The 18,007-nt window shown below is 39.9% G+C and overlaps 1 protein-coding gene across 1 annotated transcript; it reads left to right on the top strand.

The window, feature by feature from the left end:
* Positions 1-6,602: 6,602 nt before the first annotated feature.
* LOC119245202 (lysozyme-like protein 1) lies at positions 6,603-15,791 on the top strand. The gene is made up of 5 exons (XM_037511454.2): positions 6,603-6,720; positions 8,300-8,462; positions 8,984-9,142; positions 14,096-14,174; positions 15,553-15,791. The coding sequence occupies exons 2-5, from the start codon at positions 8,324-8,326 to the stop codon at positions 15,626-15,628; spliced, it is 453 nt and encodes a 150-aa protein (XP_037367351.1). The 5' UTR covers positions 6,603-6,720; positions 8,300-8,323; the 3' UTR covers positions 15,629-15,791.
* The last annotated feature ends 2,216 nt before the right edge of the window (positions 15,792-18,007 follow it).

Below are 18,007 nucleotides of genomic sequence, written 5' to 3'. Positions count from 1 at the left end.
GAAGACAGTCACAAAGACCACATATTATATTATCCTATATACATAAGTGTCCAGAAGAAGCAAGTCTATAGAAAGAAAGTGCATTTGTGGTTGCTTAGAGTTGGGAGGTTGGGTGGTTTGTGAGAATTGGAGGGGTGATAAAAAGGGTACAGCATTTATTTTTGAGATTGTAAAGTGTTCTAAATTGACTGTGGTGATGGTTACACATCTGGTTACGTACCTCTGAGAATATATTAAAAACCATTGAATTCTAAAAAAAAAAAAAAAAAAAAAAAAAAGAAATACCTGTTTTTTCCTATTGAGGATAGAAGCCAAGTATATTGTTTTATTTGCTGATATATAAAGGATATACCCATCAAGGATATCAAGCATAGATAGGGGAATAAATATAGGTATGTCTGTATACATTTATGTATGAATACGTGTATTGTGGGTGGGTGGGTGGATGGGTGGATAGATCAGAGAGAGAGAGAGAGAGAATCTCTAATTCAGGGCCACTGGGTTCATTCCAGTCTTCCTCTTTTACTTATGTGTAACTTCTTATTCTGACAGTGTGAAGTTTAGCTCCCATTATCCATAATTTAATTGCTCATTTGTTTAAACCTAGTAAACATGTAGCTTGAGAACTGCTAAGTCTTCCTCCTATCAAAAGGGTATTTACTAAATTATAATGTTGATATACACATCTTTTTGCCCTTAGACTTAAATATCTAGACAAAACACTGTTTTCTAGTTACCCAGATCAGAAACTCTTCCCTCAACCCCATTCAATGAGGTTATGTCATGCATTTGTAATACAATTAGGTTTCTTTGTCACAGTCTGCGTTCTATCCTGGCATCACCCAACATCCTGGTTTTTTGGTTTTTTTTTTTTAATTTGCATGCAACAAAGTTCATTCTTTGTGGTGCATGGTTCTATAGGTTTTGACAATCATAGAGTCATGACTCCAGTACCATAGAGAATAGCTTCATTGATCTGCAATTTCCCTTGTGCAGTTCCTTTGTAGTCAACCTCTCCCCTAACCCCTGGCAACCAGTTTCCATCCCCATGGTTCTGCTTTTCTCATAATGTCATATAAATGGAATCACATCATATGTAGTCTTTAGGGTTGCTTCTTTCACTTAGCCAAATGCATTTGAGATTTATTCATGCTGTGGGGATCAATGGCTTGTTTCTTCTATGCTGTTGAGCAACTATACTACATTTGAATAAATATTATCCATTGAATAGATACATTTTTATATTATCTTGTTAAAGGACTTCTCTTTGCTTGCAGTTTTCATTAATTATAAGTAATGTTGCTATAAATGTTGGTTAACTTGTTTTTGTGTGAACATAAGGTTTTGATTTGCTTGGAAAAGTATCTTGGAGTGTGATTATTAGTTTGATTGCTAAGTCTGTGTTTAACTTTGTAAAAACTGCTGACCTGTTACCCCAAGTGACTACAGTTTTTCATTCCGCCAGTGATAATTGAGATTTCTTGTTGCCCTGCATCTTCAACATCATTTGGTATTGTCTGTTTGATTGATTTTAGCCATTCTAATAGATACGATGGTATTTCAATTTGGTTTTAATTTACATTTCCCCAATGGTGAATGATGTTTACAACTGCTTGTTTGTCATCTTTATATTTTGTTTAACGAAACACACTTTCAGATCATTTACCTACTTTTATTTTTCTTTAAAGTTCTTTTTTTTTTTAAGATTTATTTATTTATTTATACATGCACTGGGTACAGTCAGAGGGTGAGAGAATTCACCAGAGCCAGAGCGGGTGGCAGAGCAGGCAGAAGGACCGAAGTACACTGCTGAGGGGAGCAGCGGGTGGCAGGAGAGGTTTGCGTGCCTTGCGGGACCCTCCTCCGGTGGCTGCGGAGCAGCCAGGGATTGAACCAGCGCTGCAGAGGCTGCGGGCAGCTTCGCAACCCAGAGCTGCGGGCAGCTCAACCGCTGCGCCACCGGGGAGGCCCATTTACCTACTTTTAATTGGGTTGTTTGTGTGCTTGCTTATTGGTGCAACTTTAAGACTCCTTTCTATATTCTATATTCTGGACCCAAGCCTTCCTTAAACAGGTGATTTGTAAATATTTCTAATATTGTGTTTTTCATTCTCATAACAGAATCTTTCAAAACCAAAGTTTTTAATTCTAATCAAGTCTAAATTATCCATTTTTTTTCCTTTTATGGATGATACTTTTGGTGTCATATTTAAAAACTCTGCCAAATTCAAGCTAGTACAGATTTTCACCTAAATTTAGGTGAAAATCTAGAAAAAATTTTATAGTTTTTTATATTTTATATTGATAAATTTGAGATGATTTAATATAAAATATGTCATTCAAGATATCTTGTCTTATCTTTATCATGTTATTGTTGGTTTGTTTTTGTTCTCTTGTTTTGCAACTAGACTGCCAACTTTTCCAGTACCGCTTGTTGAAAGGCTTACTTTTCATTAATTTCATTTGTACCTTTGTAAAAATTCAGCTGCCTATATTTGAATTTATCACTGGGGTTCAACTGTGCCCCATGGATCTATGTGTCTATCTTTCCACCAACAGCACTCTCTCTAGATTAGCAAAGCTCCACATTAAGTCTTAAAATCAAGGACCACAGTCTTGGAATCACAAGATAGTTGGGTCACAAGATGGTAGTGCCACAAAATGATGGAGTCACAAGATGGTAGAGACTCATCATAGTGCAGCAACAAGATGGTGGGGCCATAAGATAGTGGAGTCACAAGAGGGTGGGGCAACAAGATGGTGGAGCAATAAGATGGTAGGGCCACAAGTTAGTGGAATCACAGGATGGTGGGGCCACAAGATGGTGGGGTGGTAAACCAGTAGAGTCACAAACTTATGGGTCCACAAGCTGGTGGGGCAGCAAGATAGTGGAATCACAAAAATGGTATGGTCATAAGATGGTGGAGCAAAGAGATGGTGGAGTCTCATCTTGTGTTCTTTTTTTTTTAAAGATTTATTTATTTATTTATACAAGCACTGGGTACAGTCGGAAGCATGGGAGGGTGAGAGGATTCACCAGAGCCAGAGGTGGGAGCAGAGCAGGCAGAAGGACCGAAGTACACTGCTGAGGGAAACAGCGGGTGGTAGGAGAGGTCTGCGCACCATGTGGGACCCTCACCCGGCGGCAGGGGAGCAAACGGGCACTGCAGAGTCTGCGGACAGCTTCGCAACCCAGCGCTCAACCGCTGCGCCACGGGGGAGACCCTCATCTTGTGTTCTTAATAGATTTTTAAATGTTCACTTCTATCTCATCCTTGTTTTTTTAATTTTTTTTTATATTCCCCATACAATTGCAACCCCCTGATTTTAACCCCAATCCCTCCTTTCCCCGCCCCCCCCAAAGTGTGTCTCTGGTTCATAGTTGTTTGTTGTTTTTGATTTTTTGCTTTCTTATAGTTATTCTTTTTCCTGGTCCCTTATTTAGGTTTTCTAGATTCCTGCCGAGTGAGGCCATCCGGTATTTTCCTTTTTCTTTCTGGGTTATTTCGCTGAGCATGATCCCTTCCAGCTCCATCCATGTTGCTGCAAATGTCATGTGGTTATCTTTTTTGAATGCTGAGTAATATTCCATTGTGTATATGTACCACATCTTCTTGATCCAGTCATCTATTTTGGGGCATTTGGGTTGTTTCCAAAGCTTAGCTATTGTAAATAGTGCTGCTATAAACATAGGGGTGCAGGTGCTCTTTGGAATTAATGTTTCTGTGTCCTTTGGGTAGATACCGAGGAGGGGAATTGCTGGATCATATGGAAGCTCTATCTTTAGTAGGTTGAGGAATCTCCACACAGCTTTCCATAGTGGTTGGACCAGTTTGCACTCCCACCAACAGTGCAGAAGAGTTCCCTTCTCTCCACACCCTCGCCAACATTTGTTGTTGCTAGTTTTTTTAATACGTGCCATTCTCACTGGTGTGAGATGGTATCTCATTGTAGTTTTTATTTGCATTTCCCTGATGGCAAGTGATGTTGAACATTTTTTCATATGTCTGGTGGCCATTTGTATTTCCTCTTTGGAGAAGTTTCTTTTTAGCTCTTCTGCCCATTTTTTGACTGGATTATTTTCTTTGTTTTTGTTGAGTCTCATCAGCTCTTTGTAGATTTTTGTGATCAGTCCTTTATTGTTAATGTTGGATGCAAAAATGTTCTCCCAGTTGGTGGGGTTTCTTTTTGTTTTGCTTATTGTCTCTTTTGCTGTGCAGAAGCTCTTTAATTTGATGTAGTCCCAGCTGTATATCTTTGCCTTCACTATCACTGCTTTGGGTGATGCATCTGTAAAGATTTCTTTGAGGTGCATGTCATGTAGTGTTTCACCTATATTTCCTTCTATATATTTTATGGTTTCAGGTCTTATGTCTAGTCCTTGAATCCATTTTGAGTTGTTTTTTCTTTTTTTTTTTTTTAATAGAGGCATGCTTTATTTATTTGTTTGCTAGTTTGTTTGTTTGTTTTGTTTATACATGCACTGGGTACAGTCAGAAGCGCGGGAGGGTGAGAGAATTCACCAGAGCCAGAGCGGGGAGCAGAGCAGGCAGAAGGACCGAAGTACACTGCTGAGGGAAGCAGCGGGCGGCAGGAGAGGTCTGCACGCCATGTGGGACCCTCCTCCGGTGGCCTGGGAGCAGCCGGGAATCGAACCGGCGCAGCAGAGGCCGCGGGCAGCTTCGCAACCCAGCGCTCAACCGCTGCGCCACCGGGGAGGCCCTGTTTTTTTCTTTTTTTAAAGATTTATTTATTTGTTTATACAAGCACTGGGTGCAGTCAGAAGCGCGGGAGGGCGAGAGAATTCACCAGAGCCAGAGTGGGGAGCAGAGCAGGCAGAAGGACCAAAGTACACTGCTGAGGGGAGCAGCGGGTGGCAGAAGAGGTCTGTGCACCATGTGGGACCCTCCTCCGGTGGTCGGGGAGCAGCCAGGGATCAAACCGGGGCCGCAGAGGCTGTGGCAGCCTCGCAACCCAGCACTCAGCCGCTGCGCCACAGGGGAGGCCCCTTGAGTTGGTTTTTGTGCATGGTGTGAGGTAGTAGTCAAGCTTCATTCTTTTGCACCATTTATTGCTTCATTCCCAGCGCCATTTATTGAACAAAATTTCTTTACTCCAGTGCATATTCTTTGCTCCTTTGTCAAAGATTAGTTGACCATAGATCTGTGGGTTTATTTCTGGGTTTTCTATTCAGTTCCATTGATCCATGTGTCTTTTCTGGTTCCAATACCATGCAGTTTTTATTATTATGGCTTTGTAGTATAGTTTGAAATCTGGGAGCATGATGCCTCCATTCCCTTCTTTTTTTTTTTCAGGAGAGCTTTGGCTATTCGGGGTTTTTGGTGGCTTCATATGAATTTTATCAATATTTTTTCTATTTCTTTGAAGAATGACATTGAAATTTTTATTGGAATAGCATTGAATCTGTAGATTGCTTTTGGTAGGATGGCCATTTTGATAATGTTAATTCTTCTGATCCATGAGCAGAGGATGTCTTTCCATTTCTTTGTGTCTACTTCTATTTCTTTTAACAGTGTTTTATAGTTTTCTTTGTATAGGTCCTTTGCTTGTTTTGTTAGGTTTATTCCCAAGTATTTGATTTTTTTTTTTGTTTCAATAATAAAAGGAATAGTTTTCTTGATTTCTTCTTCTTCAGATTTATTTTTTGTGTAGAGGAAGGCTACTGATTTTTGTGTGTTGATTTTTTTATCCTGCTACTTTACTAAACTGATTGATTAGTTTAATTAGTTTTTCTGTGGAGTTTTTGGGGTTCTCTATGTATATTATCATATCATCCACAAATAGTGATAGTTTGACTTCTTCCTTGCCTATTTGGATTCCTTATATGTCTTTCTCTTGTCTTATTGCTCTGGCTAGGACTTCCAGTATTATGTTGAAAAGCAGGGCCTCCCCGGTGGCGCAGCGGTTGAGCCCTGGGTTGCAAGGCTGCCCGCAGCCTCTGCGGCACCGGTTCGATCCCCGGCTGCTCCCCTGCCACCAGAGGAAGGTCCCACATGGTGCGCAGACCTCTCCTGCCGCCCGCTGCTCCCCTCAGCAGAGTACTTCGGTCCTTCTGCCTGCTCTGCTCCCCGCTCTGGCTCTGGTGAATTTTCTCACCCTCCCGCGCTTCTGACTGTACTCAGTGCATGTATAAACAAACAAACAAACAAACAAATAAATAAAACATGCCTCTCTTAAAAAAAAAAAATACTCCTAAAAAAAAAAAAAAGCAGTGGTGCTATCTCATCCTTTTCAAGTTTAGTTTTCTCTATGTTTATCACTTTTGTAACATATGAGTGCAGAAATATGGGTTAATGTATTATCTGCTATGTACCTACTGGGGTACATGCTCAACCATCTCTACTCATGGGATTTGTGACAGTTTGGAGACTGCCACTTCCTATCCCACTTGGATGAGGAGGGACATTGAGGAGAAGAAACAAGAGAGGGAGGAAGGATATTGAGAAGAAACGTGAGGGAGGAAGGCCCAAGATACAGTTATCAACTGCATTAGAGTACATGAGTGCAAGATTTATGGCCTACAGTCCAAAGAAGTAGGGTTCTAGAATCTCTAGGAAACAAAAGAGTTAAGAATCCTTCCTTCTCTGGGGCTCTAAAGAAAGTTTCTTGGTTGAGGACAGGATTACTTGTGCCTTGTAAGAATCCGAAATGGCTTTATGGGACACAGGAAGCTCACGCCAGCTGCCAATCGCTGATTGAGTAAGTACAGTAGTGTGTCTTCCACAGAATCACCTGTGAAATGCCTTTGAGACAGGCAACAGGACTTTGACTATTTTAATAAGACCTAAATTAGTCTGGTGAAGGTGCCCATCCCAAAGAGCCACCAGTGGCAACCCCTAGATTTAGGGATGTAGAACACTGCACCAGGGGTTTCCATTGCTATAGGATTTCATTTCATTTGCTTTGATTTGTTTGAAACCTGTAAAATTCTAAGGAATAGGATGTAAATCAACTTAATTTGTTAAATCTATGACTAAAACCTTGTCTCCCACTCAGTGACTGGTACAATGCGAGGGTGTGCGATATCTCAATGCTGTACACCAGGGCCATTTTCTATGATGAGCCAGACAATAAATATTTTAGATTTTGTGGTCTGTTGGCCTCTAACATAACTACTCAACACTGAAAAGCAGCCAAACACAATAAGTTACTGAGTGGATCTATGTTCTAACAAAACTTTATTTATAAAAGCAGGTCTAGTTTCCCAATCTGTCCTATTACCAGTATATACTTTCCATACCCCAAATGGCATGCTTAGTTTCTCAAGGCCTCATAGTGAGTCTCTTCTCTGACCTTGCTCAATACTCAGCCCTGTTTTTAGCCTTGTCTTTCCATTGGGGAGCCTATAGGTAAGAGAAGAAACTAATATTTTAGAAATTTCTAGGCAGGTGCAAAAAATGATACTGGATGAAATTATGTTTGAACATCAGTATCATTTTCTGTACCTGCCTAGAAATTTCTAGGGAGGGTAAAGCAGATTATTTGAGAGGAAGCACTTCTGAAAAACCAGTAGCCAGCAAAGAATGGAGTTCTTGATCTTCCTATCATTTGAAACAATTCAGGGAGGGACCTGTATGACCTCTCTACTCCCATCATTAACACTTTCCTCCTTTGAGACCCATTATCTTCCAACCCCCCCCCCTTGCTTATCAATTGACACCAGGCTTATAGGAGAACCTCCCCATGGAGGAACTAAAAAAAAAATCGCCTTTATTGTACAACAGATATTTTTGAAGCAACACTCCCACATTTCAAAAGTATCAAGAAAAGAGAATGCAAGAAAAAGAAGGTGCTAAATCTACTCCCTTCAATAAGCCCACAAACGATAAGTCTTTAAAGTTAACAATGCAGATGCAAATATATTTCATCTCTGATTGAAATCGGGGTATCAATTTCCATATATATAGGCAATGCTTAAGTCTTTGTATTTCATCTTTTTTTCTATCCATAGAGCAAAAATGGGAATTCTAGAAATGGATTTCCCATCTGGCTGTCCATGAAGGAAAGTTTCTGTCTTTGTCTGATCCCAGGAATATAACATTTACTTGAAAATATCCATGTTGAAAAGTACTAAGAAAAGTGCCTGCACCCATTCCTTCCCTGTACCGTATATTCTCTATACTTTGTTTTGCCCTGAAGCTGGCTCTGAATGATTAAAAGTGACAAGGTCACCCATCACTGTGGATGGCACATTTTGAAGTTCTTATCAGCAATAGATTTAATCTCAGGACTCAAGACAAAGCAAGGGTGTCTGACCTGGTCTCCCAATCTCTGACAGGTTGTGCCTCCAACAGGCCTGGGGATGAGTGCTACCAGCATCTTGGTCCTGATCGGCTGCCTAGTCACAGTCACTGAGCCCAAAATCTACACTCGCTGTAAACTGGCAAAAATATTTTCAAGAGCTGGCCTGGACAACTACCGGGGATTTAGCCTTGGAAACTGTGAGATTTCTCCTTTCGCGTTCTCTTTCTATTCTTAATCTCTGCTCCCCCTCCTCCAACCACCCCACCCCCAAAATATTAAAGTTCCCACCCAAACTCCCTTCAGTTTGATTGCAGTTTTCCATGTTCTGCTCCACCAGGCATGGTTGCTAGGATTCACATGTCCTCAGCTCTCAGCGGTTCCTCTATTTCTTCCCTGACTCTCATGTCCTCATTCCTGGAATCCTGTACTAATGAACCAGCAACAAACAGAAGGAGAAAACAATGCCACTCTTGCTGCCATTGGTGGGGGCAGACCTAACCCAGTCTAGCCCAGAGTCAGCCACTGACTAGGGGTGCTGCTTCCAAGGTGCCATCCCTGTACTTCGTGTGACCCCATAGGTGCACTGCTGCCCTGACCTTCCCAGAATTTTGTTGAAAGCAGAGCATTGTCATAACATGTAAAAGAGAGCCCTCCCCACAGAATAGGTTTGCAAAAAAACAATGCTTTTCTTTGGCTGCCATTTCTGGCTTTCCCCTAGGGATCTGCATGGCGTACTATGAGAGCCACTATAACACCACAGCCCAGACAGTTCTGGAGGATGGGAGCACTGATTATGGCATTTTCCAGATAAACAGTTTCACGTGGTGCAGACATGCAAAGCTACAGGAGAAGAACCATTGCCATGTTGCTTGCTCAGGTACAGTTTCGATTTTCTAAAAATATCATTCTCATGGACAAAGACAGGAAAGCTGGTAATAGAATTTCCACCCATTTTCTGCTTTCACTAAAATGTGGAGTTCATATGTGCAAGTAGGTCTGTACAAAGCCAATAAATTATTCAATTGTTCCCTGAGGTCACGCTCACAATCCTGTGGCCTACTTGTCCAAGGAATACTTATTCTTACAGAATGGTTTTTATGAAGCCTGGCATGAAAACAGGGTGATGAACAAATGGTCTTTTCTACCCTTTCCTACATAGACATAAAATACTTAGATAAGTAGAAAACTCTTTGCCAACTAATTTCCATAAGCAATTCACTCAAATGATGTAGTATATGCTTCTTTGTACAGAACGAGACAAATACACTTTATGGTGCATTTCTTAAACACTGGAAACTAAGCTGGAATCCACTTCCAAGTCTTCTACTTCAATTACTTAAGAATAGAATTGAGGATAGCAAAATGTATCAGACATGAACTCTTGTATAGTTTTCCCCCATTGTCTGAAAGTAGAGCATTCCCATAAAGTCTTCATAAGAGGAAATGGTATAAATCAAAGAAATAATTTCCATTAATTTATATGGGAAATTGTTTGTTGAGGTAACATTGGTTTACAACACTGTATGTATTTCAGAGGTGTAGAATCATATGGTCCAGATATATGTCACCACATCACACGCATCACCAAAGGACCCAGAGTCCTCCACTACAGTCCATTTTGCCTCCTCTATTTGGGAAAATTTTTAAGCATTCTAAGATCCTTTTAGGACTCTAATGACACATGCGTTATATTACTTGATGTTGTCACTGGATGTCTTCAATTTTATGACTCATTTTCTCTTTTGATATTATATTTTCAATAGTTTCTATTATTATATTTTCAAGTTCTTTAATATTTTTTCTGAAGTGCCAAATCTATTAAATCCATCAATTAAATATTTCATTTCAGATAGCACATTTTTTAGTACAAGATAATTGTTTTATACCTTTCATTTCTCTCATTCAGTTCATGCTTTCCTTTAAGTCCTTGATATAAATAAACACATTTATAAGCATTGTTTTTAAATTTCTTTTCTGCTAATTCAATCAATTCTGCCATTAACTGATCTTTCTCCTAGACATTGGTTACATTTTCATGCCTCTTTGCACATCGAATAACTTTTTATTAGATACTAAGTACGCTGTATGTTATATTGCTAAGTGACTAGACTATGTTGTCTTTCTTTAAAAAGTATTAAATTTCATCTGGTTCAAGAGTAGTCTTTATGTTTGGATTAGCTTAATCTTACTACCAAGGTATCGCTCGTTTAGTGTCTCTGTATGCACCAGAGGTTCAGGAAGATTTCTCTCTGCCTAGTTAGAAATCAAAAGTTTTCCAATTGTGTGTGAACACTATTATTTGGGCCCCTGGTATGCGCCCTTCAGCTAGCATCATGGAGTTTCACATTTGCACACCAAATTTAGCCTTCATCCAAAGACTGAGTGGAATCCCTATACAAATTTCTACCTCCAAGATGCTATTCTCCACAAATTTTAGCTGCCTTAGCCTCTGGTATGTGTATCCTACACTTAGATTATCATCTCTTGCCTGCATTCTACCTTCCTGGTCTAGAAAGTGGCCTTGGGCAGAAATTCATGGCAAGTATAAGGCTCACTTCATTTGGTTTCTGTCTCTCCTGCATTGCCTGTTCTCTTATGCCTGAAAATAATGTTCTCATAAATTGTGTGTCCTTTTCTACTTGTTTACAGTAGAAGAGAAAATCTGTTACTCCATTATGGCCATGCTTGACTTTACATACACTTTACTAATTTAATATTGTTCAATTTAGTTCCAATTAAGGAAGTCTGGGGCAAATGTATATCTGCAAGACAATCTTGGATTCTAGGAAATTAAAATGTTGGACGGTTCATGGTTAGAGGTGAAGGAACACTCATATCTGGTTTCTCATCATAATGAACATGGGATTTTTAGGAACAGTTTTAAAATAGAAAACAGACTTTATATCCTAATCACTTCTCAGAGACTGGTCTCCCTCACCCTCAGGCCAGAGAGACTTTAACTATGGTCAGTGTCATTCTGTCCCATGTATTACAGAAGTAGGGACATTTGTCATGGAAAGGTGGAGAGACATTAGCTTCAGGGTATGTTTATGAGGTATGTGACATATCATATCTGTACAGGCTACATGTACTTCTGCCCATCTTCTGAAGCTCTGCCATCTCCTCATTCCCATACCAAACTGTATTCCTAAAATTTCTGCCTACCTTCCCCAACTATTTGAGCAGAAGTTATGTTATTTATAGAGATAGAGGTAGATAGATAGAGATATATACATATATATACACATAGGCACACACATATAATAATAGAAGCTATCTTCATTTTCCTCCAACAGCATAGACCTCATTAAAATAGGAGACATTTTAAGAAAGATGTGATTGCTGCTTCTTCTATCTAGTTTAATTCACTTATATAAATCTCTGTTTCTCATTTCTACCTGGTATCTGAGAGAGAAAAGAGATATAAACTGTGAGTATGATAGTGATATTTTAGTTGGGAGGCAGGAGGATACTGAGGAGAGACAAAGATTTTGGAAGTAGAACTAACTTACCTGAACATAAGTAGCTCTTTTTATGTAGATTGCTGCTGATTTCTATTGCTGGATGTGGAAGGATAAACTATTCAATTAAATAATACTCTGCTGTTTAACATAGTCTTTTTCTTATTCATGTTTGGACAGAACTGTTTATTTAAAGTAAATTGAGCAGAAAGAGCTCTTGGCGAGATCATAAATACTGGCTCTCAGAACTCATTTCTGCCCCTCTGCTGCCCCTCTGTGGCTATTTTACTGTGTTTTCTTCGCTTCTCGCTCTGCATCATTGTCACTTCCCAGCCCCCACCTCCTTTAATAATGTTTTTCTCAATAAATACAAAGTCATGCCTAACTAATATTTTTAAAACATCTTAATTATAAACAAAATGCTATAACAAAGTAGAAGGCTGACTTTACATGGTCTCCACCACCGGGGCCTGCAGCCCCTAATCCACTTATTGTGCTGGTGTGTCTTCCACTTAGCAAACTGTCCTATGAGCCTTGCTCCAAGCCTACCTTTTCTCTCTGCTTCCTCCCTTCCATATATGCAATCTGTGTGTTTCCCACCGCTGAAGACCCTACTGAATCCAAGTCTCCTAAGAAATTGGCCCTGGCCATTTGCAAACACAAACCACAGTAGCTCAGCACTTAGTAAGCTCTGATGTACATGAAACGAGGTGTTTCAAAGGATTTCAAACCTGTATCAGATACCAAGAACTTAAGTTTGAAAAAATCTCCCAGATGAATAATCAGTTGAAAATTAATATAGTATTTATAATTTTATTACCAGCTTCATTAGCATATAGTATTTTGTAAGATGCAGTCCTTGTTAAGTGCATCTATTGAATCAAAGATTCAAAGAATAGGGGCCTACCCGGTGGCGCAGCGGTTGAGCGCTGGGTTGCGAAGCTGCCCACAGCCCCTGCAGTGCTGGTTTGATCCCCGGCTGCTCCCCGGCCGCCGGAAGAGGGTCCCACATGGCGCGCAGACCTCTCCTGCCGCCCGCTGCTCCCCTCAGCAGTGTACTTCGGTCCTTCTGCCTGTTCTGACCCCCGCTCTGGCTCTGGTGAATTCTCTCACCCTCCCGCGCTTCTGACTGTACCCAGTGCTTGTATGAATAAATAAATAAAAATGAAAGATTCAAAGAATAGAATTTAAGCCTTAGGTTTGAATGCGACTCATTTACTAGGTGTGTGATCTTAATTTATAGGGGAAATACTGGTACTCATCCATATGGCTATTCTGAGGACTAATGGAAATAATTTATAAATCTATTGATAGAGCTAGCATATGCCTGACATAAAGCAAATTCTCTATAAAAGTTAGCTATTAGTAATAGCTATTATTATTCTAAATTTTTATCTCTCTAGAAACAAAGTGAATGACTTCTAAAGGCCAGTACAGCTTTATTTTTCATTGAGTCCCAAATGCCAATGATTTTGCATATATTGCTTCAATTTGTTATTTATAGATCATATCTTTTGCTAATTTTTTCCCAGTTAATAGGGTTTTGTTTTAATTTTTTAAAGCCACGCTTAGAATAAATTTGTTTACAAGAAATCTATTACTGGGCCTCCCTGGTGGCACAAGGGGTTAAGACGCAGCCCGTGAAGCTATCTGCAGGCACTGCAGCATGAGTTCAATCCCCGGCCAGGGAGCTACCCACATGGCACAGCAGACCTCTCCTGACTTGCCCACTGCTCCCCCCAGGAGTGTGTTTCAGTCAATCTGCCTGTTCTGTTCTCCACTCTGTCTCTGGTGAATCCCCTCAACCCCTGCACCTCTGGCCTGTACCCCAGTTTTTGTATGCATAAACAAATAAATCTTAAAAAAAATCTATTACCATCTTTATCTTCTAGTTAAGCTTATCTGAGAAAACAATGTAATTAGCAAATAAACCTGCATACTTCATTTTCAAGAGTTTACAAAATAAGTTGGTATTATAATGATCCATAATATGCAATCTTTCTATTTTCATTTATGTATTTTTACATAATTGTTCATTTTTGTACGTTTGATTTCTCCTCTCAGGTGTTGTCCCCATAAAATGACCACCACCAAGGTACCCGTGAACCATCACCATAGACTCCTGTGCTCCTCCCTCCTATTTTGATCTCTCCCTCCCCCTCCAAGATGTAGATGGTCTAGAAACAAAAAATAAATAAATATAAATGTTTAAGCTCAACAACAAGAATAACAAAAAGGATAACAAAAATACCATGGCTCAAAATTTTTCCAACAATCCTGTTCCAAAAATCAGTGAGAAAAGTGAAGAAAATGTTAATTCCTCCCAAATAGCAAAGTCTCAGCTAACCCTATATTCCTCTCTCTTACAGCCTTGATCACCGACGACCTCACAGATGCAATCATCTGTGCCAAGAAAATTGTTAAAGAGACAGAAGGGATGAACTATTGGTAAGAGTCTTTCTTGGGAGATATTGACTGCCATGGGCCAAGCCTACAGTGTATCTGTTTATCACAGCTGCAGCAGAACATGGACATATTCACCTCTGCAGAGTGGTCCAACAATTTTAGTGAGATCTTCTCTATTCCTTTTGCCATTGGTGTGTGGATGAGCAGTGAACATAGTAGAAAGGATTCTTACAGAGAGGAGAAATAATATTGAATCATGATATTACATGATTGCTTTCTCCATCTCCAGACGATGGAGAGCTGCTTTCTAATGTGAACTGAAAGCATCAATGACATCAGTGCACAATAGGAAGAAAGCTTGAGTTTGCTCGAGATTCAGAGAAGACTTTGTAGCTCAGGGCAACATTCTGTGGGAGACAGAACAAGCAGCAGCGAGAGAAAAATACTCGTATCTGCTGCATGACGATTTGGCAGGAAATTTCCCTAGGAAGTACACAGCTTCCCTCGGATTGTGCACAAGTTTAGCCACTGCTCATAGCCATCTCTGCAGCTATATTTCTCATGAACATTGCTAATAAGGTCACCCACTTGGAGAACCCAAATTTTCAGAGATTTGAGTATTTAAATGACCCATCTTTATTTTTTTAATCATTTTATTTTTTATATAGATTTTTACATCGTTCTTCATTTTTTTTTTTTACAATATATGCTTTCTCATCTCAGTTATAGTCCCCGTGAAATTCCCACCACCAAGTCACCAGTGTCCATCACCATAGTCTCTTGTGTTCTTCCTACCTGTTTTGATCCTACTCCCTTCTCCCGTCTGCAGAATAGCTCTGGTTTATAGTTGCTTGTTGATTTTGATTTTCACTTTATTATAATAACTTTTTTTTCCCTGATCCCTTATTTGGATCCTCTACATTCCTCCTTAAAGTGAAACCATCTGGTATTTTTCTTTTTCTTTTTGGTTTATTTCACTGAGCATGATCCCTTCCAGGTCCATGCATGTTGCTGTGAATGGCATGAGTTTATCTTTTTTGATAGCTGAGTAATATTCCACTGTGTATCTGTTACCACATCTTCTTGGTCCAGTCTTCTATTTTGGGGCATTTGGGTTGTTTCCATAGCTTACCTATTGTAAATAGTGCTGCAATAAACATAGGGGTGCAGGTATCCTTTTGAATTAATGTTTTTGTGTTAAATGACCCATCTTTAAAGAGTTGCTTGCTTATTGCTAAAATTAATAAGGACTAGGAAAAAGCCAGGGAGAGAAAAGCAAAAGGATGGAATCCTTGGATGTCAAAGCAAATGAAACTAAACCCTGGATGCCCTTTGTTATTTTGGTTACTATTTTTCAATCTAAGAATATTGGATTATCTTGGTTTTTTTTCTGTTATTCTTGCTTCCCTCTCTTCCTCAGGCAAGGTTGGAAGAAACACTGCGAGGGGAGAGACCTGTCTGAGTGGAAAAAGGGATGCGAAGTTTCCCTAAGCTGAGACTGGACCAAGGGCCAAGGATATTTTTGCAACAACTCATGAGAATTTGTAATGAACGTCAAAATGCTCATGTCATCTTGTCCCCCATTCTCCAAATATCCCTTCTCAAAGTTAGAGTGGGAAACTAAGCTATCTTTTAAGGAAATAAATATTTTAATTTAAATGTCTCACTTCATCCTGACTTTGATTCAAGCATTTCAAAGAAGCACACTGTTATGATTTGAAAGTCACCACAAAATGTTGCAGCCCTGAAAGGAACAAAGTTTCCCTCTTTATTATAAGGAGCCGGGTTCCTATGGCCCTGAAGTAGCTATTGATTTTTTGAAAGTATCTCTGGTCTCTCGGGCCCTGGCTTCCAAGTTGACCAAGAAAAGAAGGAATAATGGTTGTGCCAAGAAGGACTATGGACACATATAGTCCATTTGCTGTGCCACCTGCACCCAGTGTGTGCCTGAGGAAAAGTTTATCTTGGGTATCTATCCAGAGGATATGAAACCATCAACCCAAAAAACTTCACATACTACAATGTCCACAGCAGCATTGCTGACAACAGCTAGACCATGGACACAGCCTAAACGTCCATCCATAAACAACTAGATTTAGCATCGCCACACTGTGGAGTACTATTCCACCATAAGATAAAGTGCAGCCATTTTGAGCAAAGTGGTAAGAGTTTGAGAGAATTATGTTCAGCAAAGCAAGGCAGATCAGCTTGCAGATGATTTGATAAAGTAAAACATTTATAAAGACTAATGGACATTATTAAACATAGTAAGGGCATTGAGGTGAATAGGGAGTGGGAGAAAAATGGACAGGGGGGAGTAAGTAATGTTGGGGGCCAAACAAAAATAAACGAAAATCATAAACTGTTCAAAGGAGCATCATAAATATAGAGGTATGTGTTAAGACCAAGTGTGGAGAAGACTCTAGACCACTGTGGCAGGTGATGAAGTAACTCAGCAATTGACCTACCAGATCTTTTGCCTTGAGAGGAGCCTGGACTACTACAATTGATCCATCTCAATTTTGAAAAGGCAAAATGGAACCAAGTTTAGTATCTATAATAGTCCAAATAATGGTAAGGAGTTCACCCCCCATCCACAGAGGATATGTTCAAAAGCTCCCAGTGAATGCCTGAAATAGAAGAGAGTACTAATTATTACAAAAATAATAATTAGTGGCCTGAGTTTGATCCCCAGCGAGGGAGCTACCCACATGGCATAGCAGACCTCTCCTATCTCACCCACTGCTCCCCTCAGCAGTGTATTTCAATAGATCCACCTGTTCTGCTGCCCACTCTTTCTAGTGAATCCTCTCACCCCCCCACCCTGCCACACACACACATACACCTCTGGCCTAGACCCCAATTCTTGTATGCCTACATAAATAAATCTTTAAAAATATAATAATGTGACCCAAGTCGAGGAAAAGTACTAGATGAATCACCAGAGTTTGCCATCCTCTATCCTGGAGCATTAGGTTATGTTTTCTCTGATCAGTGCACACAGATTCTTTCCTCAGCTCAACACTGCCAGAGAGAAATCCCCTGCTTCCTCTACCGTCCTGCCTACACTAATGGGAGTAAGGCACAGAGCTGCTGCTCTTATCCCCAGTGGTCAAAGTTCCAAATTGATCCCAATATCCATTTAATCTATCAAACCCATAAATCAATTTTTGAGGGAAAATGAGTCTTGCTCTTCTCACTGCTTATTCTCTTCTAAACTTCACCAAAAATCTTCTATACATGTTTTCCACCAGCTATCTTTCCATAGAAGCTTTGACTGATTGGGAGATGACTTGAATCAAGACTAGAAATAAGACATCAAGCCACATTATTGAACAGTTTATGATGCATTGTCTGCCTTCTGCTCAGATATTATAAGAGAATGTTTAAACTCAATACTCTACTGAAAAATCCAAAGCATGTGGTTAACGTGTTGTTTCACCCCCTTAAAATAAGAATAGAATATTTGCCAGACACAGTCTTGCTAAGGATGAGCAACACTAGCAGAAGGTCGTGGTACAAACCAGGCTTTTAGTCAACCCCAGTTACCACTGTTCTGGTTCTACGTTTTTCTTTCTCCAGTCTGTTCAACAGGTGATTTCTAACAAGTACCACAAACACTTCAATAAGAAGAACTACATTTTGTGTGAAAGAGTGACGTTTCTGAAAGGGAAAAGGAAAGAAACCGCCAGTAAAACTGTGGCCATTTGTTCTACTAGCTCCCTGTTACTGAGATTTCCAACCTAGAGGGTAAAAAGTTAAAGTCTTCTCTAGATTTCCCTGCCTGCTGGCTGCCACGCCGCTACTGGCAACATAATTCTTGGTAAGGAAGAAAAAATAAATCTATAGTTGCCTTGAAAAGCATTCATGCAAAA

This window comes from Talpa occidentalis, unplaced genomic scaffold (genome assembly GCF_014898055.3).
Source record: "Talpa occidentalis isolate TD23 unplaced genomic scaffold, MPIMG_talOcc4v2.1 talOcc4.14, whole genome shotgun sequence".
In the NCBI taxonomy this organism is placed as follows: Eukaryota; Metazoa; Chordata; class Mammalia; order Eulipotyphla; family Talpidae; genus Talpa; species Talpa occidentalis.
Note: the sequence above shows the minus strand (reverse complement) of the source record. Positions and strands in the feature narration are given on the sequence as shown.

Excerpts from the sequence above, each read along its gene's own strand:
- LOC119245202 (XM_037511454.2), top strand. The coding sequence starts at position 8,324 with ATGAGTGCTACCAGCATCTTGGTCCTGATCGGCTGCCTAGTCACAGTC. Across the intron at positions 8,463-8,983 it reads GGGATTTAGCCTTGGAAACT|GGATCTGCATGGCGTACTAT; the intron begins GTGAGATTTCTC and ends GCTTTCCCCTAG. Across the intron at positions 14,175-15,552 it reads ACAGAAGGGATGAACTATTG|GCAAGGTTGGAAGAAACACT; the intron begins GTAAGAGTCTTT and ends TCTCTTCCTCAG.